The sequence below is a fragment of the Drosophila nasuta genome, chromosome X (genome assembly GCF_023558535.2).
Source record: "Drosophila nasuta strain 15112-1781.00 chromosome X, ASM2355853v1, whole genome shotgun sequence".
Taxonomy (NCBI): Eukaryota; Metazoa; Arthropoda; class Insecta; order Diptera; family Drosophilidae; genus Drosophila; species Drosophila nasuta.
This window is the reverse complement of record NC_083459.1, coordinates 21,962,460-21,987,501: the sequence shown is the minus strand read 5'-3', so window position 1 is coordinate 21,987,501 and position 25,042 is coordinate 21,962,460. Positions and strand designations below refer to the sequence as shown.

At 40.6% G+C, this 25,042-nt stretch overlaps 1 protein-coding gene across 8 annotated transcripts in view; it reads left to right on the top strand.

Annotated features, from left to right (window-relative positions):
* The window catches only part of LOC132796232 (protein kinase shaggy), a 60,758-nt gene that overhangs the window by 20,289 nt on the left and 15,427 nt on the right, over window positions 1-25,042 (top strand). For 3 of the 8 annotated variants that reach the window (XM_060807317.1, XM_060807319.1, XM_060807318.1), the window contains exons 1-2: window positions 15,292-15,446; window positions 15,885-17,813. The exons of 4 other annotated variants lie outside the window; for them this stretch is intronic. In XM_060807317.1, the coding sequence (XP_060663300.1) occupies window positions 16,055-17,813 (1,759 nt within the window). In that variant the 5' untranslated portion in view covers window positions 15,292-15,446; window positions 15,885-16,054. Of the gene's footprint in view, window positions 1-15,290; window positions 15,447-15,884; window positions 17,814-25,042 lie in introns of those variants that run through there. One more of the 8 variants, XM_060807325.1, reaches the window with a different exon arrangement.

The following is a 25,042-nucleotide window of genomic DNA, read 5'->3' as shown; positions in this document are numbered from 1 at the left end:
GCAAATGTGTTTTAGTATTGAGCTTTTGTCAGTCAATGGACCATGTAATCTCTTCTCCACCTCCGTCTGACTCCCTTTTCGTTACTCCCACCAAAACGGCATTCAACAAAAATTCATCAATGGAAAAGTTTGCAATAATACCATCTCGCTCGCACGCCACGCAACAAGTGAGCAAAAAATAAAAGAAGAGAAGCAAAAGAAATAAAACACGCCAGCGTCGCTTTGGTAGCAGCAGCGCAGCGTCTTCAAACCAGTTTCGTTTCACATTGCTCTTGTTGTTGTTGTAGTGGTAGTTGTAATTGTTGTTGGTGTTGGTGCTGCGCTTGCGCGCTAATTGGGTGGCTTTTGCTAGCGAGTCAATCGTTAAAGTGTCTTTCCATCCCATATCATTCCATCCTTCTTTCACTCACTTATTATTACATTTTGCAGAGGCTGATCTCTGCATGCGAAGAAGTTCTTTGAGTGAGTGAGTGTGTGCGGGGGGCATGGGGAGGGGAGGGCGTGCAAGTACGTGCATGCAATTTCATATTGTCGACACACGCACCCAGACAAACACACACACACACATATGCACGCATACTTGCAGACAAGCGCATGCCTTGGGCCAAAAGTGAATTATTCATGTTGTTGCTGTTGCGTTGTGTGTTGCCAGTGGAAAATTCCCAAAAAAAAATTCGCATGAACTGGGGCTCCGTCGCATGTGTGTGTGTGTGTGTGTGCGTGTGCGTGTGTGTGTGTTGCCGGCGTGTTGTCGTTGCGCCCCCCCGGACCTCCCTTCACGGCTATCCTCAGGCACAAAGCAGAAGTCAAGTCAGTCAACGTCTCTTTTGTTGTTGTTGCCTTTGCGCGCTCTTTCGCTTCAGTTTTTTCTTTCTTTCTTTTTTTTTTGTAGCTTGTTTCTTTTTTTGTACATTTTTTTTTTATAAAAATAGCACAGACGAAGAAATGTTTGCATACAGCAACAACAACAACAACAGGAGCAGCAAGAAGAAGCAGCAGCAGCATTTCGTCTGCTGCTCATTTTCATGCCGACGCTTTTGTTGCTTTTAAAACAATAAATTTGCATAAACTGTGCAATTTCTCTTGTGCGCTCTCGCGCTCTCTGGCTCTGCTCTCTTTGGACGCGCACCCACGCGCAAAATGTGTCAATGGTTCAAGGCAGCAGAGTAGAGCGTCGATCGACGACGCTTTGGCGTCGACGTCGGCGTTGTAAGCGCAAACGCAAAAAAAAGCTTGAGCCAAACACACGTAAAAGCTCCCTAGGCGAGAGCTTTAATTTTTGCACTACATCGCTCTCTCGCTCTGTCTTTCGTGCAATGTTGCGTGCCGCTCTCACATGTTTACTTTGTTTTTTTTTTGTTTCTTCTTCGATTTTGTTTATTGCGCTCTCTGTGCTCGGCGTTTCATTTCTCACGCGTTTCATGCCAAAAATGTGCAACTGCTGCCCTTTTTTTCAGCTTCTGCTGTCGTTTTATAAATATTCTCTTGTGTGTGCGTGTGAGCGAACTTGTTGTTGTATTTATGGCATAATGACGCTAATGATGACGCCCATAAACGAATGCGAATTTCAACTTGTTTGCGATTTCTCACGCCCATTTTTGGAGCTGCAGCTGGAACAACTGCAAACCAGAAACAGAAACATTTGCAAAAAATAACAACAACAACAACAACAAAATACATTCGATAGCATAATACGACAAAGCAAGTGCACCAAACACGCCCCGATTCGCGATTTGACAACAGAAGGGAATTTCGTTTTTTTTTTTTAACGACATTTTCCGGCGTCTGAAGACGACGATCCTCGATAAGTCGATCCTCTTTATTCACCCCTCGTTTCGATTGGCAATTAAAAGGCACATATTTCTCTACACAAGGGAATGCCGAAAAAAGCACAGCGTACTACAATGTTTCATTCCGCGCGTTCCACTGCTTTATTGCATTATTGTGTGTTGCCATCTACGTGATCAACAAAATACCTTTAAATTCTAATTAATTATGCATTATTCATAATATGTGCAGCTCGAAACGTATGAATACCCTGCACTTGATGCACCAAACGGGTATGATGGGGAACTGAAAGAGCATATGAAAGTATTCCATGATATTATTAACTATTTGGCATACTTTTACTGGTTAAGTTTATAAAGTATTTATTAGTCAGTCAGTTATTAAATTCATACCAAATTTTCTTGTTCGTTGCCTTTTTTTTTTTTTTTTCTTCTTCATGTTCATGGCAAAGTTCACGTCAATTTTACAAGGTAGTTCAACTGCGCAAAAACAAAAAATCAAGAAATCGATCACATTTCAAAGTGGAACATGAGAAAATGCCAACAAAAATCAAATTGTAAATTTGAAGTTTTTGCTGTGGAAACGAAACATGTTTCGTTCCAATTGTGGCATTCAACTGGTTTTTGTTTTTCATTTATTTTTTCTAGAGTTATGGGCATAGCCAGTTGTTGTTGTTGTGGTTGCAATTGTTTCATTCCACTTGTTGTAGGTGAAAATAATTAACTTTATCTAGAAAATGTCGCGAGAGTTAGCGGAGCAGGGGAATGCGAGGGAATGGAACACGCAATTGTTTTGTTTTTTGTTCGTAGTCGTTGTCGATGATGCATTTTGCGGAAATTTTCTACGCTTGTGTTTTTTATTTTTAATTAATGCGAGACATGTTAAGAGGTATTGAACTTTCGGTTTTTCCATTTTCCTCGCCAGCCCCACAAAGCGCCATAAATCTAGAGTTGTAAAAAGACAGAGGAACAGTTGAGAGTAATTTCATTTAAATGTCATTCATTTTGCTTAACCTTTTGTGGTAACGATAGCGATAGACGATAAACGATGAACGATCAACGATATACGATACATTTAGCGCATTTCAAGTGTCTTTGGCTTTGGCTTTGATTGCTTTGCGGTTCTTTTGTTATTGCGTCAATTCGCGTTGAGGCCAGCGACTTGACTTGGCTTTGGCTTTGGCCAAAACCAGTTCAAAAAAGATATATATACATATATATCAACCCCCTGCATTCTCCGCCCTCCTCCCTATGGACAAGGCCGTCAACGATTAACACAAAGTCCGATGGCCGCCGGCGGTGCGAAACGTTTAGAAAGTTACCAGAGAGTTATTTGCAGTTTGATTGATTTGTGCGGCAAAGCAATCCCTCCCCTCTCCTCCCTTCCTTCCTCAGAGTCTCCTCCTTCGTGTACACCTGTCAGCTACAGTTATGGCTACGCTAGGGTTAATGGCTTTTTGCGTGAAATTCATTTAAAATGGGAGGCAAGAAAACAAAATAAACCATATATGCTAAACTTGTGCACTGTTTTGTTGACCTTGGACTTTAGGCTGCGGTTCGTCCGGTTTTTATGCTCCTCTAATCGATCAAACCGCCCAAAAAAAAGAATTCGGCGCAAACAATTGAGATAAAAATAGACGGCGTTTGTATCCATTTTTATTACACCTTCCGCTCGCAATTATCGCCTTTCTTGGCTATTTTTAAAATGCAAACTCGAACTACAAATTGTGTGATTCGGTCGTGTGCCCAGAGCGTAGTATTTATTGTCTAATGTATTTGAAGAGGGATGAGATTGTGACTTCTTTTTTTTTTCCATTTTTGTTAATTATTTTTAGCATTTTGCCACGCGTGTGTGAAACGCATTTGTATACATATTATATATCGTCGTGTCACATGATCGGCAATTGATTTGGGGGGGTATTTGGTGGGAAAGAAAAGGAAACTTTCCAGTCTGCTGCACATTGTGTAAAGATACCAATGTGGAACGTGCGAAATGGAACAACAAAAGACCTGCAAATATTTTTGTGTGCTGCAATTAGCGAATGGCATCGGCTGCCTATCGAAATTAGCACATCTCTAATGGGCGAGTGTCATTCATTTGCTTCTGCTCTTCCTCTTCATCATCATCATCGAGTGCAAATTAATTTAGCACGATTTGCTTGCGATGGGAAACGATAGAGAATGAAATGCGCAAGCTCGCCGTCCGTCGCTGCCAAATCATTTCGTTTCCTCTTGTAAGAGGAAACACTTGAAAATGGAACAGCAAAAATAAAGATTACGACTGTGGAAATTTTTCATTAGCGCACTCAAAAGGATATTTGCTTTAATTTTCCGCTGTTTATTGTTTGTCTCACATCCCGCGCATTCCGTTTCGATTCTATTGTGTTCCCAATGCCCAATTAGCACTTTGTTATTTATATGTAAAAAAAAAAAAAATCTTCATGCACATATTGATTTTCCGCTTCTGCTCTTCTGAACTTCGGACTTGGGGGAACACACAAAAAACTTTGGCAAAGTCAAGTTTAAATTGAATATTTTTCCATTTGCCTAAACAATTAACAGCTGCCATTTTATTTTTCTTAATTTACTTTTTATATTTGTATTTTTGTCTCGCTCTGTTCATCTCTTTAATATATGCGCGTCACGTGCACACACGACGACGACGACGACGGTGATGATGATAACACGAAAAGTCATCAACACCCAAAAACCACCCACAAGCGCATTACGTGCTTAGCCATATAGCTAGATAGTGCAAGAGAGTCAGAGAGAGAGAGAGAGAGAGAGGCAGACAGTCAGTCTGTGTAGTATTGGAAAGCACTTTGTGCGAAGAGTGTTGCGCAAGTGCACTCGAGAAAGTGGGTCTAGTAATCTTATCTGCTGTTGCAGTGTGTCAAGAGCTAGCAGAAGCGGGGGGGGGCAATGTAATCGAAATGCTTCGCTTTTTTGTGGGGTAACAGCAATTGATTAATGTGTAGCTAGTGTTGGTAAATGTCGAAATTTTGAAAAGTTGCTTTTAGTTGAGATTTCAATTGTACGATTTACACTAACAGCAATTAATTGCTGTACATAGTGTTGGTAAACGTCAAAACTTTGAAAATTTGTCAGATTTCAATTGTATAATTCGGGTTAGTGTTGGTAAACTTCGAAAACTTGTAAGATTTCAATTGTACATGTTACAATAACAGCAATTAAGTAATGTGGCCAGTGTTGGTAAACGTCGAAACTTTGATTTCAATTGTACAATTTACACTAATAGTGTTTTGCAACTGTCCAAAATGATTATTGCCGGACTATTGCGCCGCCAGTGTTGATAAATGCCACTTGAAAGTGAAGTGAGCTAAATTCCATAGCAGCTGCCACGAGCATTTTGCAATTTACATTTCACAATTTCTGTGGAATGCATTGGAAATGTCAAACTTAACATTTCATTTTCATCGTGTGACCTTATCAACACTAACACACACACGCATACTTGCACCGCATTCACAGTTAGCCACAAAGCGGGAGAGAAGGAAAGAGCGAGAGAGTTCGTCACAATAATGTCTTCTTATCAGCAGCAGCAGTGTTGACTGCACTGCACTCTCCGTCAGCTTTGCTTTGCGTATGGCTTCGCCTTTAGCTTCGCTTTGCAACTTTGACTTCGAATTTACATGTTTTACACGCACACACTCTCTCTCTCTCTTTCGCTGTCCGTCTGTCTAACTGTGCGTATTATTGACCTTTGTGTAGCGACACATTTATGTGAAAAGAAAACTTTCGTCGTCGAAAACTACAACTTTTAAAGTTATTGCCGATTGTTGGCAGCAGCAGCGCAGTCGATGTCGGCGCAGTGAACGTTGCCGGTTGACGCAAACGCAGCTACGCATTGCGTCATTTGACTGACATAAGAAGCAGAGAGCGAAAGAGAATTGAATGTGCTGTGTGTGTGTGTGCGTGAGGAGGGAGAGGAAGAGCGCGCGCCGTGAGAGAGAGCATCGGCATTTGGCGCTGCTGCTGCTTGTTTCTTTTTTTTTTTCTTGCTTACTTTAGTTTCGGTTTTTTTTTTGGGGCGCTCACGATGATGACGCATGGCCCAGTCATTCACTTCGTCGTCAGAGCGAGCGAGAGGAAACGAGTGAGAGAGTGGGAATGGGAACATTGGAGCGTGATTGTGGACGAGTGGGAGTGGAAGTGGGAGGGAGAGGGAGAGTGAGGCTGACAAAGGCGGGTCAGGGTAGGCCCGGCAAACTATAAATATTTGTGTGTGTATATATACTACATAAAGAGGGAGAAGCGACTATGAGAATTATTATGCGCTGCGTAAAAGGAAAATCAATTTTCGCTTTTTAATTGAAGCATTTAAAGCAAATGAAATACCAAGCACCCCCTCTCTCTCTCTTTCGCTCTGTCATTCGATCGTGGCTCATGGAGATCGTCTCAATGCCGCACGCGACATCCACAAGTTGTTGGTATAACACCTACTCTATGCGTGTGCTCCGTTTGTGTTTGTATGTGTGCCTTCAAATTGGCTGATGCAATTAATAACTCAGCTTGCGAGCGCCGCAAATTCATCAAAACAAATTTAGCAGAAGCGAGAGGCCGCGGGAAAGGCCACAACATAAATTGTAGAGCGTGTTTTTTTTTTGGTTTTGGTTTTGGTTTGTTATTGAAAGGGTATTGCTGTGTAGAAGAGCGAGCGAGAGGGAAGCAATTGGTATTTCTGTGTGTCATACTCACACACAGCATTTAGTCAGCAAAGCTTACGGATCAGGTTCGGGCGAAACTCCTCCGCGTCGAAAGCCGGAGTCAGAATATAACTTATGAATCAGCCAACAAAAATGGGAGACAGACAGACTGATAAATGACCGAGAGCAGACTAACCGTAATGCCGGATGGGTATTCCCCTGATTAAAATAACGAATAACAAAAAATACTATATAAACGGAAATATGCGAATTTTATGCTTATCGATATTGAGAATGGGGTATTTATGATATTCAATTGGGTGTGATAATAAACAGTTCTGAATGAAAATCATAATTTGCGAAATTTCGAGAAGAAGTTAAGGCTTTCCATTAGCCTTAAGTTCAAAATGATTTATGAAAATGGAATGGAAATTGCCAACAGCAATTTCCCTTTCGGGGGATGAATGGCTAGTCATGCGAACACAAAGAAAAACAAGTAGGAAAGCTACAGTCGAGTGCGCTCGACTGTAAAATACTCTCTATTTATTTTTAAATATAGCAGAAAAGTGCGATATTTAAAATATACCGAATTAATATATACCGCAATAATACTAAATGATATATCAAAAGCCATATTTGGTATATTAATACAGTACTAGATTCGAAATATACCATAGATTGCAAAATATACTACATTTTGCCAGCCAAAGCAACTAAGATTAGATGGTCTCATCCGTTGGCGCTGATATTTAAAATATACCGAATTAATATATACCGTAATAATACTAAAAGATATACCAAAAGCCATATTTGGAATATTAATATAGTACTAGATTCGACATATACCATAGAGTGCAAAATATACCACAAAGCAACTAAGATCAGATTGTTTCGTCTGATTAAGAATATATGTATATTCTTTATGGGGTCGGAGATGATTCCTTCTACTTGTTAAATACAGACTTGTAATACCCTTCAACACTATGTAAGTAGAGTGTATGAAAATTAAGCGAGAAAAAAAAAAGAGAAAAATAACTCGACTAACGAATGCACTTGGAATGACAATTGTTGAACCATTTGAACTAGTTTCTCAATTGGATGCTTGACAACTCTTCAAGAGTTGCGCCAAAAGAGGGGAACCACTTTTGTTTTGTGGGTGTGCGAGTGTTGTCTGTGTGTGTGTGTTTGTGTGTGTATGTGTGTGTGTGTATGTGTGTGTGTTTGTTGAGTCATGGAACAACAACAAAAAGCGCTGACATTATGTAAATTTATTGTGAAGCGAGAAATCTTTTATACTCTGTAATGCAATGCCTGATAATTATTATCTGCGTCGTCGCCTCTTTTTATTATATTTTATTATGATTATTGTGTAGTTGTTGTTTACAGTTCGTCGTCATTGTTTTTGTTTACGGATTTTGTTTTTGTCAATCATGCAAAACATCATGTGTTGCAGCTATTTGCAATCCCCCCATCTCCCCTCTCCCATCGTTCAACTTAATTCTAATTAAACTTGCCACAGAGCCAAAGCACTCTAGATATGCGCTTTCCATGTTCTTTGTGCAACAGGGGAAAGTACTTAGGGGCAACCCAAACGAAACCCAGTTGCCATAATTAATTGCCTTTGTTCGCTATTTCATTTTCTATTTTTTGCGCTATTCGCCTAATAAAAATTGAACCATTATTATATTATTTTTGCTTGATTAATTAACGTGAATTTTGCATTTAGCGTTTTTAGATAAGATTAGTCGTAACGATTCCTTCCTTCCACCTTCATCAGCAACCTCATCGCGGTGTTGCTCAATATTAATATAATAATGATATGCCAAACTGTGTGAAGCGCGGAACGTTGGTAATGGAACATCATAGGGTGGTAATCAATGCTGCATATTTTTGCCACCTGTTTTCTGCTATCTGCAGTGAAATTCATCGCAAAAGGCGCCTCATTAGGTATTGACTTTTTGCAGCGTATTTAATTTCAATTTAATTGCATTTATCGTTAATTGAGGAACTGCGTTGTGTGTGTGTGTGTTTCACTTTTTATCTAGCGATAATGTCGATTGCATTACATGCGTATTTACTTGTTCCATTCACAAATCAATCAAGCTGCATTCACTTTTCCCTTGTCAGCGACCTTGTTTGCATTCGGTTTTCTCAGTTGCTTTTTGCAGTGTTCCATTTCCATATCGTTTTAAAGGTACAGATCATGATCTGTTTATATGTCGAGTTGTTTCAGGCTTGTAGATTTGACTAACTTCTTAATTGAAGTTGATTTTGTGTTCCATTTCCATATCGTTTCAAAGGTTCAGGTCATGAGCTGCTTTAATGCCACGTTGGTGCAATCTTGTAAATTTCACTAACTTCTTTAATGAATTAAATATCTTGTTCCAATGCATTTCGTTCCACTTTGAAAAGCTTGATGTGTGGTGGCTATGCATGTTCCATTTCCATTTCGTTTCAAAGGTACAGGTCATAATTTGTCTCCGGCTTGTAGATTTGTCTAACTTCTTAATCGCAGTTTATATTGTGTTCCATTCCATTTCGGACCTCTTCGTTCCTTTTCCAATTCGTTTCACCTCAGAATGCACAACATGTGCGCAACGTGTGTTTCCCAAGTTTACTTGTAAGTTATCACTCTGTGGAATGCACTTTGGATTTACATTGGGCATTTCCCGTTAACGTTCCATTGCCACTTTGCGTCAGTGTGTGTGTGTGGAAAACGATGCTCGTCGTTAATCGAAATCGCTCTGGAGTACAAAGTCGCATTGTTTCTAAGTGTATTCATATCACGTTGTCATCAAATTGGGTTAAATAATTAACATATAATTATACTGTTAAACATGTGTCGCCTCCCCTCATCCCCCACCCATTCCACAAATTCCCAATTCCAAGTGTGTTATACATAAGCATACATACTAAATAGCAAGTGTAGTATAATAATAACAGCAAGAAAAACAACAACAACTATTGCTCATCATCGTAAATAAGTATAAAGCGAGTTTCAACTAAAAAATTATCGCATTTCGTTGAATGTCTAAGACGCAGTTTCAGTTTCCCCATCGAATGTGAATGTGAATGCGAATGCGTCTTCCAAATGTCTTTTGTGTTGTGTTCGTTGTCTTTCATTCAACATATGAACGTCAGCAGGCTGGCGCAGTCAGCGCTTCTTTGTTATTGCTCTTGTTGCTATTTGGAACATGACAATGATTATATGTACTTACTTACTTAAAGTACAGTCGGTCGCCTCATTAAAAGACTCGACTCTCTGCCTGCAAATAACGAAATAAAAGTCCAGCAGCAGCGTCCACAAATCGCGTGTTTCGTATATCTTTTCCTTTTTTTTTCGTTTTTGTGATTAAACACCTTAAAAAAACCCAACCTCTGTTGGTAATAATAAAGTGTGGATCGTATATGGATTGTACTTGGTATAACACAAAGAAGAAAAACCGAATGAAATACATTTCCACTCTTTTTTCATATATAGCAATATGGTGGAACGATGGAATGTGGCATGTTCTTTGCCTTTTCTGACGACGTCAACACAACGATTGAGCGTTATGTGCTATGTGTGGTCTCTATCTCCTTCTTCTTCTGCATTGTTGTGGTCGCTTCTGGCATCGTCTTTCGTTCACTTGTTATTCCCATTGACTTTTGACACCCTGTGTGCTGTGTGATGATGTATGCACAGTGGGTAAACTTTATGAATATGTGCATTGTGTAATTATTTAATTATTATTTTATGCATTATTCAACTGTCAACAAAATTCCAATTACTAACAAAAAAGATTATATACTTTTTCAATATGTCCACAAAATTAATACAAAAAAAAATATAGGACGAGGTGTCTGTAAGTCGACTAAACTCAGTTTGCTTCACTTTATGCTTTGCCTTTTTGTTATCCCTTTCCATTATGGTTTCCAAAAACTAATATTAAAAAAAAAGAACTTTCGAATTTGAATACAAGGTATCTGCAAGTCGAGTAAACTCAGTTTGCTGTCCCATTATTGTCGTCATCTTATTGTCTATCGATTTGCGTGTCACACACACTTTTATGTGTGTGTGTGTGTGTGTGTGTGTGTTTGTTGTCATTTGTCAACAGTTTGCATGCTCAGACAACTAACGGGACACGTTGTAGCCACGCCCCAGTTGTTCCCTGATTATCTATGAACTGCTTGCCGTCTAGTCTGCTTTTGCTCGACCCCCTCCATATTTCCATTTTGCTTTAAAACCAATTACTTAACAAAGGAACAATCCCCATTCCTCCCCGATTCGACATATGCAGATGTGTTGAGCTCTGCACACAAAAAAAAGCAGCTATAGTTTCTTGATGATTCTACATAAATTGGATTCCTTTTGCATTTCTGCTGATGCGCGATTATTTTTGCTGCTATAATCAATATATTGCGAAGTTGTTGAGAAAATTCTTTAAAAGAAATACTTTTTCACTCCATCAAGACCAAATACCATTTGGAAACGAAACGTAGATGAAAAAGTTCATTCATATGTATTTCACATAATGAAACTCTACCACAAATATCAATTTGGAAGCTCTTTAGCTTGCTATATTCTAAATCGAATCATTGATGAAAAAGCTCTTCCACTCTTCTTGAAGACAAATATACGTTGGATTCTCTATGGCTTAATATTTTCCGAAACGAATGAATATTTAATTGCAAGTTGATTATTGTTTGTACACAAGTTGTAACCAAAAATATCAAATCGTGTTTGCCTTAATCGCTTTCGTCGAGGTCAACACGAGCCACTAATCGAGACAGCTCCTTGTTGTTCCTGTTGTCCTCCCCCCGTTCCCCCATATTGGAAATCTAGTTATAACCAATAATTGACTGGTTAGCGGTGGCTTGTCAACCAGTTAGCACTGCTTCCAACTCCCTCTTGGTGTTTGGCTTTGTTGTTATCTGGGAAAAGTTCAATTAGCAGCTGTTCGCCCGCCGCTTGGTCAGCAGGTGCTCGTCGAGCTCTGCATTTCGATCGCTCTATCAATAGGTAATTGCTTTTAAATGCCAAACGAACGCCTCCTTCTCCCTCCCCATCCCCATCCCCAAATGCAATTATTGATAATTGACAGTCTGCATGTCTGGCTTTGGTCATTAGGCGACGACGACAAGCGACAACAATTGAGTAGCGATAACAGTTTACATTTCGTTCCATTCCTTGCCCAAAGCTCTTCTTCTTTGGCAAATAATCCCCACAACCCTCCGAAAAGAAACAAAAGAAAATCTTTTGTTGTTTCGCAAATGAAATGCAAATATTTTGTTTTGCCCCGTCTCTTGGCTTTTGTAATGTTACCTTTTACTTTCATTACGGTTGCGCTCCCATTTCGCCCAGCAGATGGCGCTGCTGTGCTGTGCCGTAAAACTATTTTCGTATTGCCCCCAGATCGGACAATTTGCCATTTTCATTTTCTGCCTGCTTTCCTCTCCCCAGTTGCCCATTTTTCTTCTTTTGTTTTCTTGCGTATTTGCTGCCTTCTGGCATTATTTTTAGTTGGATCCACGATCATGGGACTTTTTTTTCTTTTTTGGGAGCTTGCCAAGCGGCCTAGACCCAAAAACGAAAAACGATAAGAAACAAAGTGGTGGGGACTGTGATATGTACCCTGTAATCAAGTGTAGTTAAAGGTAAAGTGGTCCAGGCTTAAACAAATTCATCTAAAATTGTATTACATGAAATTACAGGGTATGATAGAGTACATCAAAGAAGGTTTAGCTTTCGAAGTAAAGGAGACCCTGTAGTAAAGTGTTGGTAAAAGTAAAGTGGTGCAGCTTTAAATATATTCTGCTTACATGAAATTAGAGGGTATGTTAGAGCTTATCATAAGGTGGCTAGCTGTCGAAATACGAATACGAAGTTCCAAGTAACACTACAGTCCCTTTTTAACCTTAACAAACCGCATTTTTAATTGCTGTGAGCATTTCTCAAGAATCGATATGAATGTGCGGGGCCTTGGGAGGAGCGAGAGAGAGAGAGAGAGGGAGGAGAAAAAAGTACAGAAGAACAACCCTTGCCTGATTTTCAGTTGCTATTTATACATATTTAACTACTGGCGCCTGCTACACGTGTCGCAACTACACTCGGAACATTCTATATAGAGGAACGAGCCTCCCTCTTTTCTCCCCTCCCTTACCACCTTTACCTTTATACCCCTGACTGCAAAAACAGAACGTGGAATTATCGACATGCAAGTTCAAGTCCGTCAACACAACAGCAAAGAACACTACCAACAACAACAGGCTGGCGACGACGACTCAACTCATTTGCCATGTAAATTGAAGTTGACTTTTTTTCCTTTTTATAATGGTGAGCCCTCACTTTGTAAGAGATAGAGGGAGAGAGAGAGAGAGAGAGCGGGGGGAACTTGGGGTCGTGGAACTGGACACGTGGAGCTCGAAAGAAAGACGAAAGTCATTGCCAACGTTGTTAGCCGCACGATTTATGTTTAATAAATAAAAAGCGCGAAAGGGTTGACTCTCCCCTCACCTGTCCTCTCCTCTACTTTCCCCATAAACAAATCCACTTGTCAGAATGTGTGTATTATGTATACTATGCATATCTAAGTCGTCGTCACTCCCCGTCTACTCTCAATGTCAACCCGATAAAATATATATAATATCTCGAATGAAAAAAAAAAATACAGCTACTAACACACGCCCTAAAAACTGCGCACTTGCTTTTGATACCAACCCGAAGAAGAGGAGGAGGGGAGATTACGACAGTTAAAACAATAAAACACAGGGGGAATAGGGGCAAGCCAAAGGTAAAGAGAACTCAGACAATTAAGCTAAATGTCAGGTGGTCAGTTTAGGGTCAAATGCTACGTCAAGATGATGATGATGATGGGACTCAACTGCACTTAGCGCGGAGAAAGTGCTTAAATGTCAATGGGGGCTAGCTAAATTATTTAGAACTACTTAGATGCAGGTTCCATCTAATTTGTGTGGTTGATACATATCGAAATTTATTTCATACTTTTTGTGCTACTCTCTTTATCGAGTTCTATTGACCTTTCTCGTTATTTATGTGTGTCCTTTTGGACTGATATTTCTTAATTAGCGCCTGAGAAAGTAGGTTGAGGTTGTCTACTCCCTAGAGCACAGACCTCATATAATGGAAGAAGATGAGTTTGAGCGAACTTGAACATTTCTTAATTGAGTTGGGGCTCTCAAGGTGCTACGGGTATAACCTATAATGGAAAAGGTTTACGAAGGTTGTCGAGTTCTTGGGGGAACTTGCCGAATGTTAACTGAATTGGGACTTCAACCTATATGCAGTGCTAGATGATAGGAAAGGTTTAGGAAGGTTGTCGGGTTGTTAGGGGAATTTGCAATATGTTGACAAGCTTTCGTTCTTCCAACCTATTCGCTTAAACCCTACCTGTTCAGCTTCCCTGAAACTACAAACAGCCCTTTGGCTTTTGTAATCAGAAATTTGAAACCATCTGAGTACATAGTACTCTTTTGCTTGTTGTGGCTCTATTACGGGACTGTGCATAGCGTCATTTCTTGTTTCATTCCATTTCGTTTCGCTTGCTGACACTCCTTCTAATTTGCGCTAATGCGTCGTTCGACGACGGTCAACGATATTGCGCTGTTGTCGATACAAATGAGCTTCCTTTGAGGAGCCATCTTGCTATTCCTACTACTACCTCCTACCTCCTACCCCCTCCCTACCAAGTGGTCCCGCCTACCCTTTGCGCCAATCCTTTGTCAACAGTTTCGGTCTTTTGCGTGTGTGCATTGGAAATGTTGGTAAAAGACACAAGCCAAGTGCAAAGCAAGCAAAAGAACTCGGGACAGTCGATGAACGGGGCGGTGGGGAAGAGGGAGAAGGAGGGATGAGGGATGAGAAGGTGGAGGTAGAGAAGAGAACACAAAAAAATTTTCCACTGTTTGCACTTGAGCAACGGCGGCAACTGAATGTTGCCTTCTACTATATGTTGTTCAGCTTGTTGTTCTCGTTCCTCCTCCTCCTCCTTCTCCTCTTCTTCTTTTTCTTCTGGTTGTTGTTCTCGTTTCTGTGCTGCTAGTTGCGGCTTTTGTTGTTGTTGTTTATACACTCGAGCGCGTTTTTTACAATATGTACATATTTAATAAGTTTAACTTGGCTCCCAGCACCCTTGATATGTGCTACCCTTCATCCATTTGTTTTATAGTTGAGATTTGTGTTGTAGCGCTTTACAGCTTAAAGACGAATCCTCCCCCCTCTGTCTGCCAGTCTTCTTTGCTATCAGCAGTGTGTGTTGTGTTTTGATTTAACACCTCCTGATAAATATTCAGTGCTGCAATTGTATATTATTACAGTTAAGACACCGCTTCAAGAGAGAGAGAGCAGCAAGAGTTCGTCTTCTCTTCTTCGCTCCAACTCTGTTTTTTCGGGTAACAAAGATAAGATAAAACATCGAAGTAGAGTAAAAGTCATTGATGAGAAGGAGGACTGCGTCACGCCCCATTTTTGGTGCTGCATTCGCATTCGACTGCAGTTTGAACAATAAACGTTTCAATTCCACGCGTTCCACACGCGCGCGCTAAGCGACGCCAACTTAATGACTTTCGCTTTTGTGCTTTTATCATCGACGCCCAGCAAAAGCGCGCGTTCTCTTTCTCTGTCTCTCGCACTCTCCCTCTCTCAAACGTTCTCGCTGTTGTTGTTGTTGTGTTTCGTTTCATTGCCATTTCGTAGCGCGTTCTCTCATTGTTGTGTGCGTTTGACGTGCGTCAGCAGGCGCCAGCAGCAAGCAGCGACGTCGCAGTCGCGGTCGCCGCTGCCCCGTTTGATAATTTGGAAATTGAGTTTCTGTTTCTGTTGCTGTTGCTGTGTTTTTCAGTTCAATCGCGACCTCAAGAGCGCCCGCACACACATGTTGCCGTTGCCTTCTCTGTTGCGCTACACAAACATTTTGCAATAACAACAACGCGTAAAGAACAACGACAGCAACAACAAAAACAACGAATTGCGCGTAGTCTCCTCACAGCAAAAGTATTTAGCTTTTCTTTCGCTTTTTTTTTTGCGAGTGTTTGTGTGTGTGTTTGGTGTGTGTTTTGTTTTTATTGCGTGGCGCGTAGCAAAAGAAAGAAAAAAAAAAAAAGAAAAATATATCTCATCTATTTCTATTTTTCACTTCATTTTCGTTTTTCTCAATTTGTGTGTGGTTTTTTTTTTGTTGTTGGTGTGTTTTAAAAGATTTGTATTTTTTTGTTGCTTTTTTTATTGTTGTTGCGAGCTAAAAATAGCGAAGCAAGCGAAAAGGAAAAGTGCACGAAAATAAATAGTCTAGCAATGTTTACATAAAGCAATAAAAACAAAGCAAAGCGAAAAAAACGAAAGAGAAAAGTTAATTAGAATTTGCCAAAAATAAAATTTGCTAATAAATATATGTTTTGAATGTTATCGTTAATCGATTAATCGCATCGATAGGCAATGTGACTCTGAGGCAACCAAAGTTGTCAGTGAAAAAGAAGAAGAAAAAAGAAGGAAAAGTAAAGCAAAATACTAAAAATAATCAAGAAAACAGACTTGAAATAAATACTGTATATAGTATATAGTATTTGAACTATTATCATTGAGAATTGAAGTGACAAAACCTGATGGCAACAACAGCAACAACTAAAGCCGCAGCAGCAGCAACAGTCGCAGCAGCAACCACACTTGCGCCGCCAACTGTTGCCAGCAACAGCAGCAGCAACCACAACAACAACATCAACAACTCAGCAGTAATTAGTGCACCCATCAAAATACCGTTAAGTGAACGCTTTTCGACACAAACCTCAACGGGCTCTGCGGACAGCGGCGTCATCGTGACGAGTGCCTCACAGAAGCAACTTGCCGCACAACAGCAATCGACGCTGTTGCAACTGCAACAGTTGCCGCTGGTGCGCAGCAGCAGTGGATCGCTGAGTTTGCATGGCCCGCTGCCGAAATGGCAGCGCCAACAGCAACAGCAGCGCCAGCAACAACAGCAGCAGCAACAACAACAGCTGCTGCTGCTCAGCCAGGACAGCGGCATTGAGCAGAGGGGCAATGAAGGCGCCTCCTCGGTTGGCGCTGGCGGTGGGCAATCGAACAGCAGCAGTGAATCGCTTGGGAGCAGCAGCGGCAACGAGGTTGTCGGCGGTGTTGCGACCATCGGCAGCAGCAACAGCAGCAGCCATCATCATCATCGTCGCAGTCGAACGCGAGCGGCATCCGCTTTGGAGCTGAGCAGCGTTGGGGTCTCGAATGGCGTTGTTCCTTCGGGTGGCGTTGGCGCCTTGCGTCGCATCAAATACAAGAGCACGAACAGCACGCAAGGTTTCGATGTCGAGGATCGCATCGAGGAGGTCGACATTATCGATAATCCCGACGATGATGATGATGACGACGAAGAGGATGAGGAGGAAGCCGATGATGGTGTGGCTGTCGATGAGGTGGATGAGGAGGACACACAGTCGGGCATCATCATCAATATTGGTCCCGGCGGTCATGGTGATGAGTTAGACGGCTCCCAGAGGCAGCAACAACAGTTGCTGGCATCCCTGGTAAAGGCCGAGGAAGATCTCCCCCTGGAGTTGGCGCCACTCACAGTCGCTGCGGCCGCTGCGAAGCGCAAGGATGTCCGCAATCTGGGCACCGACGGTCACATCTATTTCCCCCTACTCAAGATCAATGAGGATCCGCACATTGATGCGAAATTGATCAATCGCAAGGATGGACTGCAGGATACAATGTATTATCTAGACGAGTTTGGGAGTCCCAAGTTGCGGGAGAAGTTTGCGCGAAAGCAGAAGCAGCGACAGGCCAAACAGCAGAAGGCATTGCTGAAGCGGGAGCGTGAGGAGCAGCGCAAGAAGCGCAACACAACGGTGGCATCCAATTTGGCTGCCAGCGGCATTGATACCAAAGAGCAGCAGCAGCCTCATCCGCAGCAACAAGTGCCACAGAAGCAGCAACAAGCTTCTGCAGTTAACAACAACAACATCAACTGTGATAGAAATCATCATGATCATCATGATGACGATCCCGATGCGGACGTGGTGAAGATGCGAGTACGCAGCCATAGCCATGACAATCATTATGATGCCACCATCAATAGCAACAGCAGCAGCACCTTTAAAACCGCCCGCCGTCACTCCGATGATCGCAATAGCAATCGCAATCGAGATCATCATCCGCACGATTGTGCTGCCGCTGAAGATGTTGATGACATCGATCTCGATGCCGCGACAGCGGCGGACGATGATGTCGATGAGACGGGAGCTGAGGCCGGTCTTGATGCTGGCCTCGAGAGGGTTAAGACTGCGAAATTGGCGAGAACACAATCCTGCGTTAGTTGGACCAAAGTAGTGCAAAAGTTTAAGCACATATTAGGTAAATAATCGTTATCGGAGAGTTATCGATTTGTCGATTCCCAAACCCGCACTTGCAATTATTCTATCGATCTCCTTATATTTTGGTTCCTTTTTAAAACAACTTTTTACTAATTTCAACCTTTAACTTTCTTTTCTTTCTAGGTAAGTGACAATGTTTCAATTCCAAGTGTTTCTAGACTAGTAACAACGGGTGAAGGGTAAGCTGCACACTCAACAAATAATGTAAAAACATATGGAATTGGTACGATTGGAATCAGAACACAATTGTGTTTGTTTTGACTTTTGAAATTGGTACAATTGGAATTAGAACACACTCGAATTTTCTTTAATTTCTGATAGTGTAAATGACTAGCATAAATTATCGATTTGACATTATCGATCGCCAATTTCTTAGAGAAGCAAATCTAATCAGCGGAACAACTGGTAATAGAACACCTCAATTGGCGTTTCCTTTAATCGATGGACATTATAAATTTGCTTTATGTGACAATCACAATCTAAAGCACATTATCTGACTATAAATATCGCTTAATCACTGAAACGTTGTGGCATTGGAACATCTGCGTTTCCATTCGATTCCCCCATGATGTGTACTTCGATTCAATTAGTATTATAATGCGAGCATTACTGTTGACATCTGACTGCCTGCGGCTGGCTTTTTAATGACCTAATCACGAGTTCTTTTTTTAATCTTTAATACAAATACATTGTACATGGTCGGAGCTACTAAATGGGTGGGGGAATATCAGAAACAAATGGCATGAACACAACGACCGACCGACCGACTATATATACAATATATAGATTATAAATTATAAATTCTTTGCGCTTTGTTTTTGGTGTCTCCGCGGTCTGGTTATTTTTCCTAGTGATGAAACTCCGACTGAACGAACTTTGTACTTGCCTTTCTGATAAATTCCCGTTATTTGCCCACACTACACTAGTCCATTACCGATCGTTCCACACACAACGTTCAAATCATCAATGCATGAGAAGAGCTGTGTTAATTTTTATGATGATTATTGTGTCGAGTTTCTTCAATTGTGTCGTTGTTGGGTCGACTGATAAGTAGAAAGCAAAGCGGGCTAAGGAGGAGATGCCACGCCCCGTTTAGCGGTTGCTATCACTGGCCTTTGTTGTTGCTCAGCTCAGAGATTGATAAGACCGACGAACAACTGTTGATTTATGTTAGCCAATGATTTTCTCTTTATATATTTTTGTTGTTGGTCTTAAAAGTCATCGTATTTCAAAAGAAATTCTTCTTCTACATTATTCTAGGCGTATAAACCGTCTCCATATATACGACATGGCTTGTAAAAGTTTTTGCATTTTATGGGCGGAAATTTTGTGTATTAGCCAAAAAGGCGGAACGAATTGGCATTGAAACACGTTAGATTAGCATAACATTCTCGAAAAAAAGGTGAATTGCGGCAATACAGTTTATTACTATATGGTAGACAGCCGGCACGTTGATTGTTCAGATTAGAAAGATAGAAAAATAAAGATATAGCACAGCGCACATTGTGTTCCATTCCATAATAAAGCTTAACATTTTAGGTAGATTACTGAGTCATAAAAAATAATGGCATAAAAGTGTTAAATTGCAATTTCAAAGCAAGAAACGAAATGGAATGGAACAAAACATAATGGGAATAAAATAAGAAATAAAATAATAAATCTGAATGGAATGGAGCAAAAAATAATGGGAATAAAATAAAAACGCATCAAAAATCTGAGGCTTAAGTAAGGAACGAAATGAAATGAAACAAGTCAAAATAAGTAATGGGATAAAAGTGTATTCTAATTACAAAGCCAAAAAATGGAATGGAATAAGAAATTATTAAAAATCTGAGGCTATATGGAGGAACAAAATGAAATGGAACTAGCCAAAATAAGTAATGGAATAAAATTGTAGAGTGTAATTCCAAAGCAAGGAACGAAGTGAATTAAAACAATATATTTTAAAATCGTAAAAAAAGTAATGGAATGACTTCATAAGTTAAGGCAACGTAAGGAACGAAATGGCATCGAACAATATATTGTAAAACGCCAACAAAAAGTAATGGTTATGAATTAGAAAATCATCAAAAATCAGGGTTTAAAGTTAGGAACATATGACAAATTAAAAAAACCCGGTTGAAACCCTATTAGACAAATCATTTAGTATAAAAGGTGGGCGATTGTTGTGTTGAGAAGTCTAAAGTAATGATCGAAATGGAATGACATATGAAAAATAGAATCATTTAGTATAAAAGGTGGGCGATTGTTGTGTCAAGAGGTCTCACGTTGAGCAAACAATATTTATAAATAGTTAAGCTGCCCCCAACTAGTTGATCATCTGTTTTATATGTACGTTACGAGTGGTAGCATCTATATTTCAGGTAGCATTCAGCTTGTTGGGGCCTCCCTTTGCTCTCTCTCTCTATAAGATGCTGAGTGATAAGACAAGCGACGACACACGGCTGAGCTGCTTCATCATGTTCTTGTCAGGTTATCAGTGTGTTTGGCAGGGCGTCAAGTCGTGAAAGATGTTGATTACTATATGGTCGCCATATAATAATAATTATAATACACTTTCTGTTCATACTTTATGCGATGATGTTTCATCTTTGTGATGATGATGATGGCGTTGTCATTGTCGTTAGCAATCACGCGCTTGTCTCATAAACGAAATGAAACGAAATATTTCCAAAAATAATGCATACACCAACGATCATCAGAGACTAAGTACACATATATAGAGAGACAGAGAGCGAGAGGGAGGGAAATAGAGAGATAGAGCGTATATATAGGGAATATATATACATATATAGCTTTATATAGCAAATTGGAGGCGTGTCTCTCGTTGTTGACAGCTGGCAAAACTTTCGAAAATATTTGTCAACTTGTTTTGCAAGCTATTTTTTATTCATATTTTCCTTCTTGTTTTTTTTTTTGTGTTCTTATTTATAATTTCATTTGATTTTGATTTGAATATTTGCTGGGGGTGCAAATGAAACGCACTTATCGACCAACTGTTGTTGCTGACTGAGACAGATAGGAAAAGATCGGAGCAAAGCTTTTTATTGTCAGCTTCAGATCAGCGGAAACTAAACTCGTGAACAAACTAAGCTAAACATTCGATGCGATACGAAATAAACAAAAAAAAAAAAAATGTATTTAGTCAGCGGAAAAAACGGCGACTGCAAATCTCGCCCCCCCTTAAAATATCATCGTCTAGATTAGCGCGAAAAGTAGTGATAGAAAGAGAGCGGAAATCGCGTAGACTTCACAATGATTTGCATAAATATTTGTTCGTAATCAAATGCCAATAACAACATGATTATGCACTCAGCACTCAAACAATTAACTAATTGACTTTAATATTTGATACAATATTTATACAAATTTGCACCTAATGAGGTAATACTGTACCAAACGAATTTACAAGTTCATCAACGAAATTGTTAATCTTCTTTGGCTGGCCTTTGCTCAGCTGTGTTATACTCTGTGTTGATCTAAGAGTCGCTTCACAACAACACTCGATTTGTAACGCATGCACGATAAACGAAACGAAACTAACTATTGATATTTGTAATAATTTAAATTGTTTTCTTAGTTCAAGTATATTAAGTAATATCGAGCTAATTGAATTCGCATCAAGTTATGCAAAGCGTATACAAACTTCGTTATGACTTTTATACAATTTGCTTCTTTTATTTTTCTCGCTCGATACACTTGAAAACTGTTGCGCTCTGTTTGAGCAGCTGAGTTGTCGTCAGCAGCGCAGACTACTTGCTCTCTCTCTCTCTCTCTCTCTCTCTCTCTTTGATTGTTCCCTTCTTGTTCTCGCTCACTATTGTTATCGATTTCTTTGGCAAAATGGCTTCCACCATATCGCGCGTCTCCTTCGTTTATGCAATTGCAATGCGGCGCGGGGGTCGCCTTCACTTTTGTGGCTTCTTGGCAGCACCTAAAAGTATGCAACGTAAAATGTGCGCAGCACAAACCAAAAGAGAGGGAGAGGAGGAAGAGAGAGAGAGAGAACGAATGCAGCGTGCAGTGCAATGAAATTGTCAACAGATCAAAGTCAAAGTGTTAAATGGAAAATTTTTGTTGGCGAGCTTTGCGATTTTCGCAGCATTAACGAAGTATTCGATGCGAGTGGATCATCGATAAAGACCTCTCTGTCTCGCTCACACTCGCTTGCAGTCTGCTTCTTACGTTTGCCTTTGCCTGCGGTCGAGTCATCTCGTGATCTTACCGCGTGCCATTGTTATTGCCGCCCCTCCCCCCTTTCCCATCCTCTTTCCACCTCAGGAATATCACTTTAGCTACCTGCTGAAGTCTTTTTTAGTCCGATTGCTGTGATTGCCAAGAAATGTGTTTGTGATTTGGCTGATTGCTGCTGGCAACAGAGACGATTCTATAGCATAATCGGATGACGACGATTCGTGCAAAGCAGCTGCTAAAAAAAGGTTTGCCCAAATTATTTCTGTAAAAAAGAACTTTAGTCGTCCTAGTCCGCCGCCTAGTCGCCTATGCTCGCTTTAAGCGCCTGCCGATTACAGGGTATCTTGAGAGATGCAATCGCATGCCAATTTGACTGAACGCCCAAGTTAAATTTGGATACGTGTCGTATTCCTATTCTATTGTTTCTGTTATGATTTTATCAGATTTCATGCCTGCAGCAAGCAATTCCCTAGGCACACTCACCTCCCTCCCTCTCCCTCTCCCTGTCTCTCGTTCTGACAGCACCTACTCATTCCCACCCCCACGCTAATAGGATGGAAGCTATAAAGTTTTTGGTTGCAGTTTACTGCGCTCTTCTTTCCACCTCACCCCCGCTTTCTTTTTTGCTGCCTGTCTTTGCGCTCTTTGCCCTCTCTCCATCTCCATCTTGTGCTCTTTCTGCCAAGTCATGCCATAAGCATTGCACATGCAGCTCTCTCGCTCTCCCCCGCCCCCGCCCTCCCCGCTCTCGTCTAGGGAGCGCGATTTCTTCTGCTTGCCAACTGTGTTTGTATATCGATTAGTCGCCGTCGTCGCGTTACAACAAATAAATAACGCGAGACCTAAAAATTGCTTTTCACCTACTGCGCTTCCCTCCTCCTCCTCCTCTCTTTCTCTCTGAGCTCCATTTAATATACCCATGACTTGTTTTACAATGTTTACAGCTCTCGAATGAACGCAAAATTAATGTTTTTTTTTTTGCTGAGGGGAATGCACCATAAGGAAATAGCGGGGGAAAGAGGGGGATAGGTAGCTGTGGATAATTTGATTTATTTTCCACATAAGCCAAAATATGAATACGGCATAAACATGCATTTGGGATATTCTATCGACATGATGATGGACGACGGTTTCATATAAATTATGTATATATAAACTGTGGATGGGACGAGTCGATTCCGAGATATTTAACATATACAATATGGTTATGAATATCCAAAAGATTTCCATGAGTGAGTCAAGTTCATGTTTATGGCTTACTTCACAATGGAATTTGCCTTTAGAAATGCTTTTATTTGTCTGATTTGTTTCTTCACAAATACAATAAATATTTTTTGAATACTTTAGAATGTAAAAGTGGCTTTTTAAGAAATGCAATAAGGTTCCACCCATTCTTCAAGTGTGACCACATTTTATAGGCAGTTTAATGCTAGAAATGCCTATAATCTATGCTCCATGTGCTTTATTACCAAGATTAAATTAATTGTTTATATATAGACACTATAGAAAAGCTCTTTTTTATGGAATAAAGTAAACAAATTGAAAAGGTTTCACACATTCTTCAGGTGTGACCATATTTGGTAGACAGTTTGATGTTAAAAAATGCTGACTATTCGCTTTATGTTCTATGTTCGCAAGTTTGTTGTCGCTTAATAGTCATCGAGCGTTTTGGGCCTTTGGGTATGCCAACATTGTTGTCGATATTGTTGTTGTTGGTGGCGCCTCGCGACACAAACAATTCCAATGCCGTGTATGCCACATTTTTGCTTGGCCTCCTTTTTTGTGGCGCATTTCTCTCGACTTTACATAAAATTGCAATTTATTTATTTTTTTTAATTGATTCATTAGAATGAAATGAATTGCATTTCGCGTATCCTTTGATTGCTGACAGCTGGCCATCTCGCTCGCACCTGCGCTATCGCACGCACTCTTTCTCTTTCGTTTACATTGAGCTGTCGCAAGTCGAGGGAGATTGAGGTTAGATTCGGCTGTCACATGCTTGGCTGCGCTTGGCTGCTGCCCATCGTTGGGCTCTAAGTCTGCTGCTGCTGCTGCTGATAGACACCTGTCTCCCTTCCTCTCGTTCTTGCTCTTCCTCTTCCTTCGCCCCTCATCTTCTTTGTGGTCAACCTTTTTGCGGCTGTCGTTTCGTCTTATCGTCTTCGCATGTTCTGTTTTCTTCATGCTTGCAATTTTCCTGCAATTAAATTTGCACTTGCCCACAAATCTAAAATATCAAAAACATTAAATCAAAGCAAAGCGCACGAAAATTATGAAATTTTCATATGAGAGTGAATAAGGGGGTGGAGAAGAGGAATTGCCAAAATCAAAATCAAGAAAAGAACGAAGGCAGAAGGCGTTTTAAAGCGCGTTGCCGTCGCGTGCGTTCGTTTATTGCTTCGTTTGCTAAGCGGCTTCGTGTGCAAACAGCTGTTTCTTTTTTTTTTGCTTGCGTTGTGTGTGGAACGTGTGTGGAACGTATGTTGTGTGGATCGATTGATAATCGTTCGTTCATTCGTTTGTTTGTTCGTGTTGTCATTGCCTCGATCGATCGTGTCGTCCTCGCCAAATTGTTTTTTTCGCTGCGCCTCGAGACAAACAAGAAAGCTGCTTTTGGGCCAATTGTGCAACGGAAGTTCGAGCGATCGCATCGTCGTCTTCGTCGTCGTCGTTTTGTTTTTTTTTTGTTGTTGCTTTTATTTATTTGTTGTGCCTTTTTTATCTAAAAGATAAAACAGATATATAGACTGATTATAGCTAGCGAAGCAGCTATATACGTGAATGTGATTTTCGTTTGTGCTTTCTATTTCGTTGTTGTTGTCGTTGTTGTTTTGGTCATTTGAAGATCGATCGAAATTGTAACAGAAATCGAAGCGATCGAAATCGTTTGATTGTTCGCGACGCGTTTCAACGTCAAACGTCGGCGAGAAAAGTTGGTCAAGTGGGCAAAAAATAAACCCACACGCGCAACACACAAAAACTAGGCCACACACAAACACACACACACACAGAGAC